The sequence below is a fragment of the Boleophthalmus pectinirostris genome, unplaced genomic scaffold, assembly GCF_026225935.1.
Source record: "Boleophthalmus pectinirostris isolate CB_2022bp ecotype Guang Dong unplaced genomic scaffold, ASM2622593v1 HiC_scaffold_22, whole genome shotgun sequence".
NCBI lineage: Eukaryota > Metazoa > Chordata > Actinopteri > Gobiiformes > Gobiidae > Boleophthalmus > Boleophthalmus pectinirostris.
Window position 1 is genome coordinate 15,699,981 of NW_026571190.1, and position 14,734 is coordinate 15,714,714.

The 14,734-nt window shown below is 37.7% G+C and overlaps 1 protein-coding gene across 1 annotated transcript in view; it reads left to right on the plus strand.

The window, feature by feature from the left end:
- neurl1aa (neuralized E3 ubiquitin protein ligase 1Aa) overlaps window positions 1-14,307 on the plus strand; it is a 61,984-nt gene extending 47,677 nt beyond the window's left edge. Inside the window, 2 exon segments of the mRNA XM_020939875.2 lie at window positions 8,757-8,906; window positions 10,472-14,307. Of these exon segments, the coding sequence (XP_020795534.2) occupies window positions 8,757-8,906; window positions 10,472-10,713 (392 nt within the window). The 3' untranslated portion in view covers window positions 10,714-14,307.
- The last annotated feature ends 427 nt before the right edge of the window (window positions 14,308-14,734 follow it).

A 14,734-nucleotide genomic window follows, 5' to 3' on the forward strand; every position in this document is an offset into this window, starting at 1 on the left:
AACACCCCCAGCGTGATGTCACTGTAAAGTATCAACAGCAGGGTCTAAAAACAGATAAATTCAGTTCAACATGCTACACCGTGTATGACAACAGTTGAATATCACTTTGAACCACTGTTTAGATTGATAATACCCAAGATATAATCCCTCATCAGAGTACCAGGATACTTTTCGGTGCCATCCAGCTGCCCTGAACTTTGAGAGAGAGAGACACTGAGAGGACCTTGGTCTGCGTAGTGTAGAAATAGGACACCCATCCAATGACCCACTTCACATGTATTATAGATTCCATTAAAATGTCAACCCCGCCACCCACATGCTCTACCAGTGCAGCTGACACACTCCTCTCCTCTTCTCCTCGCCTCACCCCCCTTTCGTTATCCCTCCACCCACCTTCTCTACAGTAGATGCAGTCTGGATCTCCTTATAACTGCAAATATAGAGCTATGATGATGCGGCTATAAAAGCAAAGTGTGATTCTGAAAGAAAAAATAGTGGCAGGTGTTGGAGGCAAAGATGGTTCATTTGTTCACACCTCACTTGGGAGTTAATGATATTGCTTGTTAGAAGTTGGAACTTTCTGGCAAATGCACAAAAAATAAAAAGGCCAGGATTGTTCTGACTGACAAAATCTTCCTAACTCAATATTCTGATGCAGTCGCATCAAGGGTTTAACTATATAGCTGAACTGAAATTGCAATTTAGCATATTGCAAAGACTACAGTTTTTGAAGTAACATAATTTGCAACAACATTTTTGTAGATTACATTTGTACAATCATGTTCTGAAATTTGATTTTTGGCTTATCTTATGAGTTCATACTGCAGTGTATATAAGTTCAGAAGAGCATTTTGAAGAAGAATGTAACCAATGGGACAGTTTAACAATTTTGTTTTTTTTCTCTGTCTGTATGGAACGCTAATGTTGGTGTGGGAAATTGTTCTGTAAGGATAACAGAAGAATTCTTTTCTCAAACTGAGACACTCTGTTCCATCTTGTGATATCATGTGGTAATACAGGAAGTGCTCCATACACCTTCAGTAAAATGATGGGATGATTTCAGCGCTAGAATTGCAAATCTCTATTGAACAAAAGGTAAAAGGAGCTGTTAACTGAAAATTACCATTACATGACAACAGAGCAGTGGAGCAGAACATTTTGAGCTTTGAAGATGTAGACAGACTAATAAACTAGAATTACTCAAAAATGTGTGAATGAAACAAAACACCACTCAGGGTAAGTTTTTGAGGAGGCAACAACATGGTTTAAAGTTCACAAGAGTACATTTTGTGAAATACAAGACCTTTAAATGGATATTAATGTTAAAACTATTACTATAATGTTCATTTTCAAATATGTACTATATATTAATAAGTGTGTTTAACCCTACATTGACATTCATCTACATTAAATCTTCGCTCCTTCCTCTGTTAAAGAGATAGTTGCGGACAGACTGTGCCCTTCTTCAAAATGGCTCCATTCTTTCTCCATGATAAAATCTCACTGCTGCAGAAAAAGGGACTATTAAGTTTTAATGCAGCGGGTAAACCACAAATTTAAACTGCCCCGGTGCCCTGCTCTCATATGATCTAAGGACTCGTAAAGTAAACATCGAAGTGTCTCTGTGTCCTCAAAGCACCCTGGTACCAGAGTTCACGGTAATTGGATTAGCAAACACATCTTTAAAGGTTATGCGTCGTCAGGATAATGTTAACAATGTCCCGGTTTAGTCTAGCCTGGCTTTAGCTTTATTACAGCTATCAGAGAGGAAGTTTGGTATTTTGCAGTTTCTCGGTCTAGTTAGTCCGTTCAGAAACACTTGGGTTTACAATGAGCAAATTGGCATGCACTTTTCTCAAAACAAATACGACTACTTCATTTTGATACCGATGCAGTTACCAAGTACTGATACCAGACATTATTTTTTACAGGAGTTCTCTCATAGTGGTAAATCTAATTCATTTCATAGGATTTTTATAGTATATCCTACTTTTTCACATTAGTATACTTATTTCAGAGGCTGTCTTAAATTTCTTCTGAAATCACTGTAGTTAGGTATAATTCCAATAGCCTATAATTTATTTAGATAAGCGCCTGGCTTTAATACTTGCTCTTTACTACGTGCTAAGTGTTAACGACACTTTTAGCAGCACTTTTACCACAGCCACACTTTAACCAATATGGACACGTTATACCCGCTCTGTTCAGCTGCTAAATTTGTGTACAATAAGTCACAATGCACGCAAATAATCGCCAGTGCCATTTCGCAACTTTAACGTGTGCTACTATTGTAAACACAAGTACTGTGCTGATATCCTTTGTGAACACTAACACCTCTCAAGTAAAAGAATAAAGTGATATTTTGGTGCACACATATTTGGGCTGTAAGTCTTTAGTTATCAGACACAAGGAGAAACGTGCGAAGTCTGCACAGAAAGACCCATTAATCCTTACTGTAAACGGGCTTGCCTATCCACAGACCTGACTTGTAATTTGCCTAGGTGGAGGGCTGGCCACCTGCTTGTCTCCATGGAGATTTTAGCATTTTGCATGAATGGTCCACAGAATATCATACCCAAGTCGTGCTCACTCTATATATAAAAGCAGAGTTTGTTTTCCAAGGGGAAGCCATCTTGATATGTTAAGTGGGAATTCCAACCTTGAGATGTGTAGAGACATGTCCCTGTTGAGACTTTAAAATTCCAACTACAGAGGACATCCGCACCATATATCATAGTTTACATCGGCCAGTGCTTTCCTCGTACTTCTAGGAATAGCACTCTCTAAGCTGCGTCCAGTCTTTCCCTAAAAAATGACCTTAGATCCACGAGCCCTGCTGCTGCTTAAGCCAAGTGCCCCACCCACCTCGTTCACTACATACCCCGCATGCCCCACGTGTTAAAGTCGAGAGCCCCCCCCGCCTGTCTGCCCGGATGGTTGCACGGTTACATTATTGGTCCAGAAGTGGAGATGTGGCTCACAGCTGTTGACACTGGTCGTTTAATCCACCGTCCCGAGATCACGGTCCGGGCACCGCTCAGCCTGTCCCGTCCCTCTCACTCCGGTCCATGTGAGAGGGGGAGAGAGGGGGAGAGAGAGGGGGAGAGAGGGAGGATACACGCCTGCCGGAGGGATTAGCTCAAAGATGGATAGAGTGATAGTGAGGCAGGACAGACAGCGAAATAGGATTCTGTTCATACTACAAGCTTTGGCGTGGCGACTACTGTTACTGAATTGGGAGCTTATAGAAATAGCAAAGGGGTAAAAAGTAACTATAAATACTGAGTAGATTTTTGGTATTTTAAAATGTACTAGCTTGTAATTTAGTATAATTTGTAATTGTATTTACTTAGAGTTAAATCATATCTTTAAGGGGCGCCATTGATTTACAGGGTATACAGTAAAAAATAGGATAATTTCTATTGAATCGTTAATTGCTATGGCAACAGTATTAATATTGTGTTACTTGAAACCATATTGAATAGCTGAAGAAGTAATTGTCTTACTGTTTCAATCTTGAATGTCATGCAGATGTCAACATTCAGAATTGATTGTTTCTGTATTAATTGGAAAAAAAGAAAAAAAAACACACATTAATTAATCAATTAAAGCATAATTTTGATAGCTTTTACACAGTTCAAAATGTTTATAGTAACAGTTCCCAATGCTACCCTTAATACACAGGTGCACTTTGTTGTGTACCATTGTGTGTCCAGTATGCTATTTAAAATATTTCCGCTGTTTAAGGTATGCATTGTTCAGAAAGCATTATACTTTTATGACTGGGTAACCTTGTTGGCCATCATAAATCTACCTGACAGCACTGGCTAAGACCACATGTACCCAGAATGCCCTGTTACATAATGCTATCTGTATGTTAGACCCTATAAATCATAAATGAGCTTCAGAACACCCCCCTCCACGCGACCAGAGAAATCCCCTCTCTAAGCTTTTTAGACAAGCCACATCACAAAGACCCGGAAATAGAGCGATGAGTAACAGGGAGTAACCAGCGGCAACAAAACACCAGAAATAATGGGACATGTTCGCTTCAAATGCAGTGACCCAGTTGAGTGAAATCAGGAGTCCACTGGCCCACTTGGATTGATCACTGTGTTGTAGATGACGAGAGAGATAAAAGAGTTCAAAAGAGAAGTCAGAGTTTGAATTAGGGTTGTTAAAAATTTGCTCATTAATACTGCTAGTATTGAAACTATATACTAAGTGTATATAGTTGTATAGTATTGATACTGAAAAAAAATCACATAACTAGGACAATGTTTTAGTTTTAGAATGGACTTAATCGTACTCAGAACCAAAACAAAACTAAAACACATTCTATTAGATATAAATAGTGGATTAATTAATAATCATTGCAGTGCTGAAATAGTTATCAAGCATCTTCCTTATAAGAATCAATACATACAGTGCTTATAACACTATGCAGGTGTTTGCAGGTGCTTTAGCAGGAATGTTTCACAGTATGGCATTACTTTTTTTTTTCAGTTATAGGTATTTCAGTAGCTTGAAACACATGCAAAATTATTATCGTGAGCAAGGTCATTTCTCCATAGATCTGGCTCATAATTTGTTATACTGGCATCATCGGATAGGTCAGACTCCATTGAAAAGAGACTGAAAGAAATCAGTGTATCACCGTATCACCTTCGGTTCTGTGTCTGCAATCCTTCCTTATCCGCACAGCTTTGAGCATATTTGTTTACATTTTACAAAAATTTAATTTAAAACCGCATGGCTAATTTGCATAAACTGAGTTCTCAAAACAGCTCGCTATTGTGTGCTGATGCAGTTCAGCTTCTGTCGGACTAAAGGACACGACTCATTGGAGTATATGTGTTCTTTCTATGACAGAAGGGTGTTCTGCTAATGGTGAGTTTGTTCTGTGCTTCTATCATGTTGGAGATGGTTCATGTGAAAGTTTTCAGATTATAGGTCATATGCATAGACCGTATATATGAACATATTCTAGCGTCTTTGCATTTGGCGGTGAATTACTTTGCGGTGCATAAACCTACATCAGCGTATCAGCGTTTTCAGGCGTTCACACAGTGCCGGATCAGATCCGTACTTAGATGAATTTGTGGGAGCTGGTGACACCAGATCGTTCCGTCTCTGAAGCCATTATCAATTGGATTAGTGTGGACAAACACTGCATCCACGATGAAAACAATTCGAATACATATTAGTGTGGACGGGGCCTCAGTTTCAGTCTATGAAACATTTAAGGGAAAGCATCTGCAAAAACATCTCCATGGAAACAAGCAGGTGGCGGACCTTTCTTGAAAAGTGCCCCATAATGCAATTAATATTATTATGTTACATTAGAAACTCAGGTAGAACTTAGTAGGCAAGGCAAGGTAAGTCAAGTTCATTTGTATAGCACAATGCATATACAATGAAAGTCAAATTATCATCAGAAAATTTACATTAAAACAAAAGAAGGGCAGAATAAAAACCCTCCAGTCATATGCACAGATAAACAGAACTCTTGACTGTAGTAGACTGTAGTAGTAGCAAAATACTTGTGTGTGATTAAACTATTCTAAAAGTTAATCCAGAAAATATTACACATTTACCAGCAGTGTTCTTCCTTCGATATAAAACACTTATTCAACTCCAAAAATAGAGCAGTGTGCACAGTGTGTGGACTCTTGATGAAATAGTTAGTGTGCTATTTTTCGACAGTGAGCTTGAGGGAAGGTAATTAAAGCAATCTGCAATTACTCTGAAAAGGGGCAAAGCTTTTGATGGAAATGCTTTGTTGGTGATTACATGCTTGCTATGGAAAGCAGCTCATTTGCATCTTAATTTGTTGAATATTTTTACTGGATTCTTACAACTTTGGGGAAAATATTTCTTACTAAATTACTAATAATGACAGGGCTTGGAGAACAGAATTAAAAGCCAAAGAAAAGTCTGAGCTTAGGTATAAAAAGCCCAATTTGAACTTTGACCTATTATATCCTAAAAGCTTAATCTTTGCTGACAAATCCCCCAAACTCCCACAGATTAATGCCATCGTTGTGTTCTTGGGTAAGACACTTGACCCACCTCGCCCCAAGTGCCATGCACCAGTGTATGAATGTACTGTATGTGTCTATGTGTGTGTATGTTTGTGTGTGTGTTGTGTGTGTGTGTGTGTGTGAATGGGTGAGTGGTTCCTTTAGAGATTTGTACTGACAAATCTGAAAAAAAACCGCCATCAAATAAGAAGTGCTATAGAACTGTTTTTTTGGAGGGTCTGGTCTGACGCCAGCTTGTCTCCGTGATCTTGCTTAAAGGCTAGAGACTGCTCTGTCTCCAGGGAGCTAAGTGGTGACACCATCAGTAACAAATTTTTGTGGAGAAGCTCTGTGCTTTTCAGTGTATTTTAGAGTAATAATAATACCTGTAATCAAATCATCATTAATGCCACATTGTGTATTATTCCAGGTGAAACAATAAGGTCTTCATGGACACAAGCAGGTAGCGGACCCCTGATTAGACTAATTACATAATGCACCTTTAAGAGATATGACTTATTAATTGACTTAATTGCCATAATATAATATTATTATCTCATCAAAAACATACCTTGAGTTGTGTTTTGTTTCATTCACACATGTTTGAGTAATCCTGGATTATTAGTTTTTTATACATCTCCAAATCTTAAAATGCTCTGTTCCACCTTGTGATGTCATCAAGCTGTAGTTTTCAAATAAACAGCTACTTTTTACCTTTTGTTCAATAAAGATTTACAATTCTAAAGCTGAAATGAAAATGAATGGAAAATGATTCCTGTGAATGAATTTGGAGTTTTACACACACTTCCCGCATTACCACGTGACATCACAAGTTGGAGTGTTTACTGTTTAAGAGAAGAACTCAGCCTAAATATGCAGAGTTTGTGTGTTAAATGTGTAAATGAAACAAGACACAACTCCAAGTATGTTTTTTATGAGGAAACAACATTATAACATAGATCAGAAAGCAGTACAATATATGCACTTTAAACAATCTTTTGATCCTGGAGTCTGGTTTCTTCTTATATTGTACAGAAAAGTACAAATATTATAACAAACTTGAAATCCCCACCATAAAACTTCATATTTGCGCTCGGGGGCAGCGTTGTGCTTGTGTTATGTCAGTGCAGTTGTTTTGATGGTCACGCTCTGCTGAGGACGGCTCTTCATGACGGATGGGGCTTAGACTGAGTCCTGCTGTGGCCTCCACCGTTTGATCCATCTTCTGAGGCCCTGGTGCCATTTTAACATGTGTTCCTCCATCGCGGAATCCCCATTTGTTTCCCCGCTCCACGTCATGTAGAGATCTGTGGCAGTGATGATAGATGGAGTCGAGATAGAAGTTCAACACTGACATTCATTTTAGTCATGGAGTAATTTATTACCACACTGTACGGCATAGCTTTAAGATATGTGAACAGATCATGTATTTTTATTTGAGACCACATGTAAAATGACAGAACATAATACTGTATGTTTTCATTTTTACATGGATACAACAGCAAATGCTTCAGAGGAATGATCGATGTGTCATGTGTTGGAGAACCAAAGATACTGTACATTTCAAATATGGTGGACAGTAAAGTTTTAAGTAAAAGTAGAAGAAAAAGTCTGATCAGGTTCTAATGTTTGATTTTGGATTAATGCTAATAATATTAACCAATATATTTTTTGATTGTAATCAAGTAATTGTCAACTCATTTTGTAATTGAATAATTGTTTTCTGGACGATGCACTCTAAAAGTTGTGTGCCAAGAGGTACTTTGTTGAAAATACACTCCGCGTTTTATAAAACAAATGTGATTAGATTAAGAAAATTAAACATGTTTGCAAAAAAAACCAAAAAAAACTTAAAGAATATGGGCACTGTGTAGGTACATGTGTAGTTCAGTATTGTAGACAGGTGCTCCTTGGAGAGGGTTTGAAAATATGTGTTGTCTGTAGGGTAAAATCTCAAAATCCTACATACAGTGGGTAACTGCCCACCTCTTACCTTGGTTTGTCCTTGCATCCTAATCATGGTTATGTTGGCCAATGTTATGTATGTTTTTAATCTTAATATCCCCAAAAGGCAATAAAGGCCTTTTAACTTTTCTAAATAGATGCCGTGCCTTGGGTTGTTATTGCTTGATTTTCTATTCACATTTTTAATATCTTACCCTACAGATGACTGCTTAAATACCTTCAAGTTAAACAGATATGTGTCATTTGAAAAGATGTTGAAGACTTACAATTTACTATTTGTCCAGTATTGTATTCAAGTTCAATTGTAGTGCAATAAAAATATGGTTCAGTTCTGCTATGTATATGTGTATAACAGCCAAGCCAATACAACTTGATTTGTATAGCTCATTTTAGAAACAAGACAGTGCTTCACATAGCAATGTAAAGCATTTTACTCGAAAAAGTCAGCAGAATTATGTTCCATACAAAAGGAATTTATAGAAACAATAGATAAAATAATCCTAATAAAATAAATTAAATAAAAGTAGTACTGAACATAATAAATAAATAAAAAGGCAAAGAATAAAAGTGAGCCTTAAAATGAGACATAACTCTCCACTGTGGGAGCTGTTCAGACGTGGGGGGCAGAGCGTTCCAGAGCATAAGATGTAATCATAAAGAAAAAAAAAGTAACTGTGATATCCGTTGTAACTCTTCTTTTGCATCCGTCCTATACAGTAATTATCACATATATTCCATTAATACATTTCTCTCACTTGTTCTGCGCAGGTTCGACTCACGGTGCAGACCCGGGAGCGACCTCTGGCCCCAATTCCCCCTCCTCCTCCCCCCTGACCCCCAGTGCTTTGGGCAGCGGCAGCTCCGACCCCGCCCTTAACGGAGGTCTGTGCTCTGCGGCCTACTGCAGCTCAGCGGGAGGTGAGTTCAAACCTGCAGGGGGGGCTATGACTGCACAAGCGCTTAAAATCAATCACTGCGGAGGAGAGGCAGAGGAGACAGGGAGCAGATGCCGTGTGCCCACTATTCACTAAGGATAGAGCTCCACGGTCCCAGTGCGACAGAGCTGCAGCTGGATATACGGATGATTTGGGCCTATGCAGATGATAAGTCACACCGCACACACTGTTACGTAAAATAGTCCCAAAGCAGGGTCTCTCGCTGTGAAAAACACCTGATTCACACATCCTGTTTTGATTATGTAAGATTTGTTTTCCATCTATCACATTGTTGTAGTAGTAGCCTATACAGTATACAGACTAATACTCACTGAAAACACCATGCTAATATAAGAGCTTTTGACAGTTTATAAGGTTATAAGTTTATCTTCTTGTTAAAGGTATTATATAATGCAAAAATGATTCTTGTGGGCTTTAAGCTTAGAATGTTGTTACCTCATCAAAACATACCTGGAATTGTGTTTTGTTTCCTTCACATGTGTTTCAGTAATCCTGGTTTATTAGTCTGTTTACATCTCCAAAGCTCAAAATTCTTGTGATGTCATGAAGTGGTAGTTTTGAAGTTAACATCTACCTTTTAACTTTTGTTTATTACAGAAGGGCAATTGCATGGCTGAAATTATCCAAATGATTCTAGTGATGGCGAGTTTAAAAAAAACAAACAGTGGAGTGTAACAAGTGTTTATTTGCATTTAATAAGTGCTTATTACTATATAATACATGTGTAATAACTGTTTGATTTGTAACTAGCTGAAATTGATGACCAAAAGATTCAAGGTAGATGACTGGAGGGCAGGGGCAGTAAATGAAAACAACAGAATGATTGAAAATGAATAATGTGTATTGTACAGAAATAAAAGTGAAATAACCCAATATGTACAGGTGCTGCAGCAAACCAAAAATCAGTCAAACTAAATCAAATCAATTAAAATCAATTAAATGTCCTTTGAAGTTGAAACTCAATCAAAAACCGGTATGTTCTCCCAACGTGGAAAAACAAGAAATCGTGCAACACTGATAATAGTCCGTAATTCGTTATTGCGAAAAGTGCACTGCCTATTAAGCGCAATTTGTCCGACAGTTTGAATAGTTATTGTAGTTAGTGTTGCTCAAGATTTGTTGACAGGATGTCTGCTAGCTCGCCATCGAATTTGACCCAGTATTTGGGCACCTGGCCTATGTACACATTAAAAAGCCTCTTAGAACATTGTTGAATGCGTACTACCTATAGCTAATTAGAAGTTTTGAATTTGCATTAACAACATTACACCAGTTCAAAATAATCTAAATCTAACATAGTATCAGTTCGTGTATTACCACACGGCATCACAAGCTGGACGGTGGAGTGTTTTCCATTTGAGAGCCTATATTTGCAGGATTTGTGTGTTAAATGTGTGAATGAAACAAAACACCAGGGATGTTTTTGATGAGGAAACAACATTATAACATAGATCAGAAAATAGTGCAATATAAACCTTCCTCGTAACTGTACCATTTTTCTAATCCACTGCGTTTGTCTCACCTCAGGCACAACCCCCAGCTCTCCGATTAGCCTGCCCAAGTCCCCCACCTTCCCATCAGGCCGCTCTCCGTGGACTGACGAGTGCTCCATCTGCTACGAGAACCTGGTGGACACCGTCATCTACGCCTGCGGTCACATGTGTCTCTGCTACACCTGCGGCATCAAGCTGAAGAAGATGTCCAACGCGTGCTGTCCCATCTGCAGGAGACAAATCAAAGACATTATCAAGACCTACCGAAGCACATAAAGAAATGGACGCCAGAAAGTGAATGGCTTGAAATCGCTAGAAAGAAGTAGTTTCAGGACTCGATGTGATACCGAGGATTTCTTGTTGGTTGGTTTTGACACGACCTTTACAGAGGCTCATTGCGCTTCATTGGAGAGGTCTTGTACACTTCGGACTTTGCAGCACTTTTGAGTGACTGTGTTTTTCGCCTGGAGGAGTTTTTTGGGCTCCGTCAGGCAATTTCAAAACCCCAAATTTCTCTGTTGACGAGCCATGTTAGGGAGTTACATCTAAATGGGATAATAATGTGACATCTTGGGAGTTAAATGTCCAGCTGAAAAAGTGCTGGATTTGACCAACTTCATTTAAGATAAAAGCACAGCGTGATGGTCTCAGTACGTCACAACTTGTGTCTGTGCCACTGAGAAAAACAAGTAAAATGAATTAGCAAACTTGGGGTATTGTCATGTTGGCGACAGTGTGGTGGTGCTGATTAGCCTATACTGCATAGGATTGTAACATCTTGTATTATCTAATGTACTTCTATGGTAGTTCTATTGCTGACAGTGGTGGTAGCTATGTTATTGTGCTAGCAAGTGGCTTGCTCTCTGCCATGTGGTATGTCGCACTGAAGTTAGCATCGTTAGCATTGTCTTCAGAAAACAGAATCAAGATTAGGGTGACCAGACGTCCCTATTTACCCGGGACAGTCCCAGTTTTGAGCCCTGTGGGTTTTTTTTGAGCCCAGCAGATTTATCCAAAACCAGTGATTTGTCTCAGTTTTACACAAGAAATGTCCCTGGTGTCCCAATTTTTAGCCAATTTGATCCCTGCCAACAGCAAAGAGAGGCATAAATTGTCATTTGTTTAGGTAAAATACAGAAAAGCGGTTTAAAAATGACCAAACCCCAAAGACAATGTGACTATACTGACTCACATTAGTGCCGAGTGCAGAACAATTTTCCATAATTACGCGTTCGTTTCACTATTTTCTTATTACCAACCAACCCAAACCAGGGATGTCCCAGTTTTTTTATTTTGAAAATCTGGTCACCCTAAAAAGCTACAAACTTAAATATCATTCAGATCTTAAAAAGTGCAGAAATAAAAAGTTGAAAAGAGAAGGGAAAAGATTATTCTCCTCAGGGCCAACTGTATTTTAGGAAATCTACCTATAACCTCATACACTGTGAGCACTAACTCAACGCACCATTCATGTGGTCTTTAAATATACTTTATGGATTCTGAAGTTTCTTTGCTTCAGGGATTTCATCTTGAGAAGTCAACATTAATTAAAGGTGTACTGTGTAACTTTTCTGATGGTGGGCATGTCACCTGCTTGTCTCCTTGGAGATGATGTTGCTTTGGCTGGAATGTTTCACACTATTTAGCATTTCTTTGACCATAGGTGTTTTCACAACATGCATTGTTCTTGGCCAGATGCCCTCACCTGCTTCACATCCATCAACATGGAGACAAGCAGGATCAATATGTTTAATGCCATATTGTGGAACATTACAGGGAATTAGGACCACATGAACGCTGCAAAAATAGACCCAATCGCACTAAGGATTGTTGCCATGGATTCTTAAGCCACCACTTACCCACAGCCTCCTGCCTTAACCACATAAGAATAGTTTTTTTTCACACCTTTTAAGTACATTTCACACAAAAAACAAATTACCAAAAATTATGCTTTGAAGTGGCACAAACTCAGAGGAGATGAAGAAGCACATGATATTTTTATACCAGATATCCGTGACATTTCCAGTTCAAAAATGTGTATCTTTTCACCAGCAGAGATTGTTTATAGGGACAAGATCAGGAGAATGAACATGTTTAACTATTTATACTATTTCTAAGCCCTAATTATAATAGATATTGTATTATTATGTGACCCCCCCATCCCCATAGACTTGTTACTTGTATATAGACTCAAACTTTTTCCCCACAAATTTATAAGCCATAATTTATCAGTAGGAAACTGGATTCTGCCAATCAATGTATGTGATAGAGTTCTATAACAAAAACACAACAGTGGTCTAGATCTAACTGAAAATTTCAAGGCCCTGACCTGATGCCCCTGGGCAATACACATCACTAATTTAGCCTGTCAGGCAGGGGCGGAAAAGTCATCTAATATAAAATGTATTTTGCATAAAAAAGTATAACAATATGATTGTACAAGGCCACACTTGAAGATATCTAATCTATCCTGCCTATTTAATTTACAAGAGATTTACAAAGATATAAAATAATTATTTAGTATTTGAATTTCCCTGTTTATACCACATTTGGGATGTCTGAATAAGCTTTAACACAATTATATTAGTTCTAATTGTTCACCATTACCGCCAATGTGCCTCTAAGAGAATTTTCAGTAAAAAACTATAAGGATATGTTGCGTTGTATACTAACCAAAGTAGATTTTTTTTTTTCTGCAATATTTCTGAAAAAGTGGAATTTATTAATTGATGGCAGAATCCAGTTTCCATACTTAACCTTGGAAAAGGTTGTTTTATAGAATTATTATTTGTAGATATTGAATCAATGGGGCTAAAACCGTTGCTGCTACAGCATTGGCCGGTGCTAATGCTAATAGTGATGCCTCCCACAATGACCATTTGATTATGCTACTGCTTGATGTGTTCAATCACAGTTTTACTGTTAACTTATATATTTAGAAACTTATTTGTGAATTTCAAAGATAAAATTAAAAAGTTGTCTGTCTAATCTGAATTTGATTTGTAGTTTTGAATCCATAAGAATGTACAATTGTTATTATGACTTTAGTGAAATCATAGAAGGTGTTGTGCACCTTGCAGCATTTTGCAGTAAACAATCAGAAATTCATTGGTATGAGGTAGAATATGTACATTTTGGTCAATTTGAATTTTTGTAATTTAAATTTGTGTGTGTGTGTGTGATAGGGAGCACTGTACTAGTCAGTTGTGTATTTATCGAGCTCTTTTTTATATAGTCAAAGCCATTGCTGTATAGTCAATGATATATGTCACTTTATGAAGCTACTGATTGTACTCTTGTAAATTTTCTTTTTACAGCTAGTGTTGCTTTCTGAGACTCAAGCACGGCAAACACAATTTTTTTCTTTTTTTTTTTTTTTTTTTTACCAAATCTAAAATCTTAATACATTGTACAGATGCATTTCTCTCTGCAATCTGACCATTTTCATATATTCTACATGTTTTAATTTTGCATTTAAACTGCTATTTCGCTCCTTATTTTTGCAGCTTCCTTGAATGTGTTTGCAATGTCCTATTTATTTGTCCATCTGTCGAAGTTGGACTAATTCCTTGCTTTTCTTGCTTTGTGTGTGTGTGTTTTGCTTGTACATTTAAACACTATGGCTTCCTGTGTCCAGCCAATCACAAAGCAGCTCATTCTCTTTGCAGATGTACAGTCGTGCACATGTTACTCAAAGTGCATGATTTCTGGGACCAATGCTCAAGTTTTGCTAAGAATTGCACTCTCTCTCCTCAGCCATTGTAGTGACACCGCTGCAGCTAAAAGTGATTTTTGCAGAACCTTGTAATTTTCTTTCTTTTGTATTTAAAAAGTCATTGTGAGCTCTGTTCGGTGTGTCAGATGATTGTGGTGAATAAACTTTACATGTGTTTGAACAAAATTGTCTGGATTCTTTTTTTTTTTTTTCATGTTTCGTAAGTACTAGATCATAAGAAGAAGTCATACAATTAAGTGGTTTGAGAGAACATGCCAAGGTTAGGGTTAGACGAAGGAAAATGATTCTCACTGACAATACCTGAAAAGAAGAAAAAGAAGAAAGTACATAGCTCAAGTTGAGTGTACTTTTGAGTTGACTGTAGTAAAATTACCTATACTTCAAAATATTACTTAAGTAGAAGTACAAAGTAGTGGTTGCAGAAATTACTGTTGAGTGACAGTAAAACATTTTTTGGGAAAGTACTCTCTCAAAGTGACTCAGATGACATTAACTATAAAAGTAACTTTATGTAATAGCTGATTCATAATTATACAATGCAAAAGTCTGGTATTTTCAAAG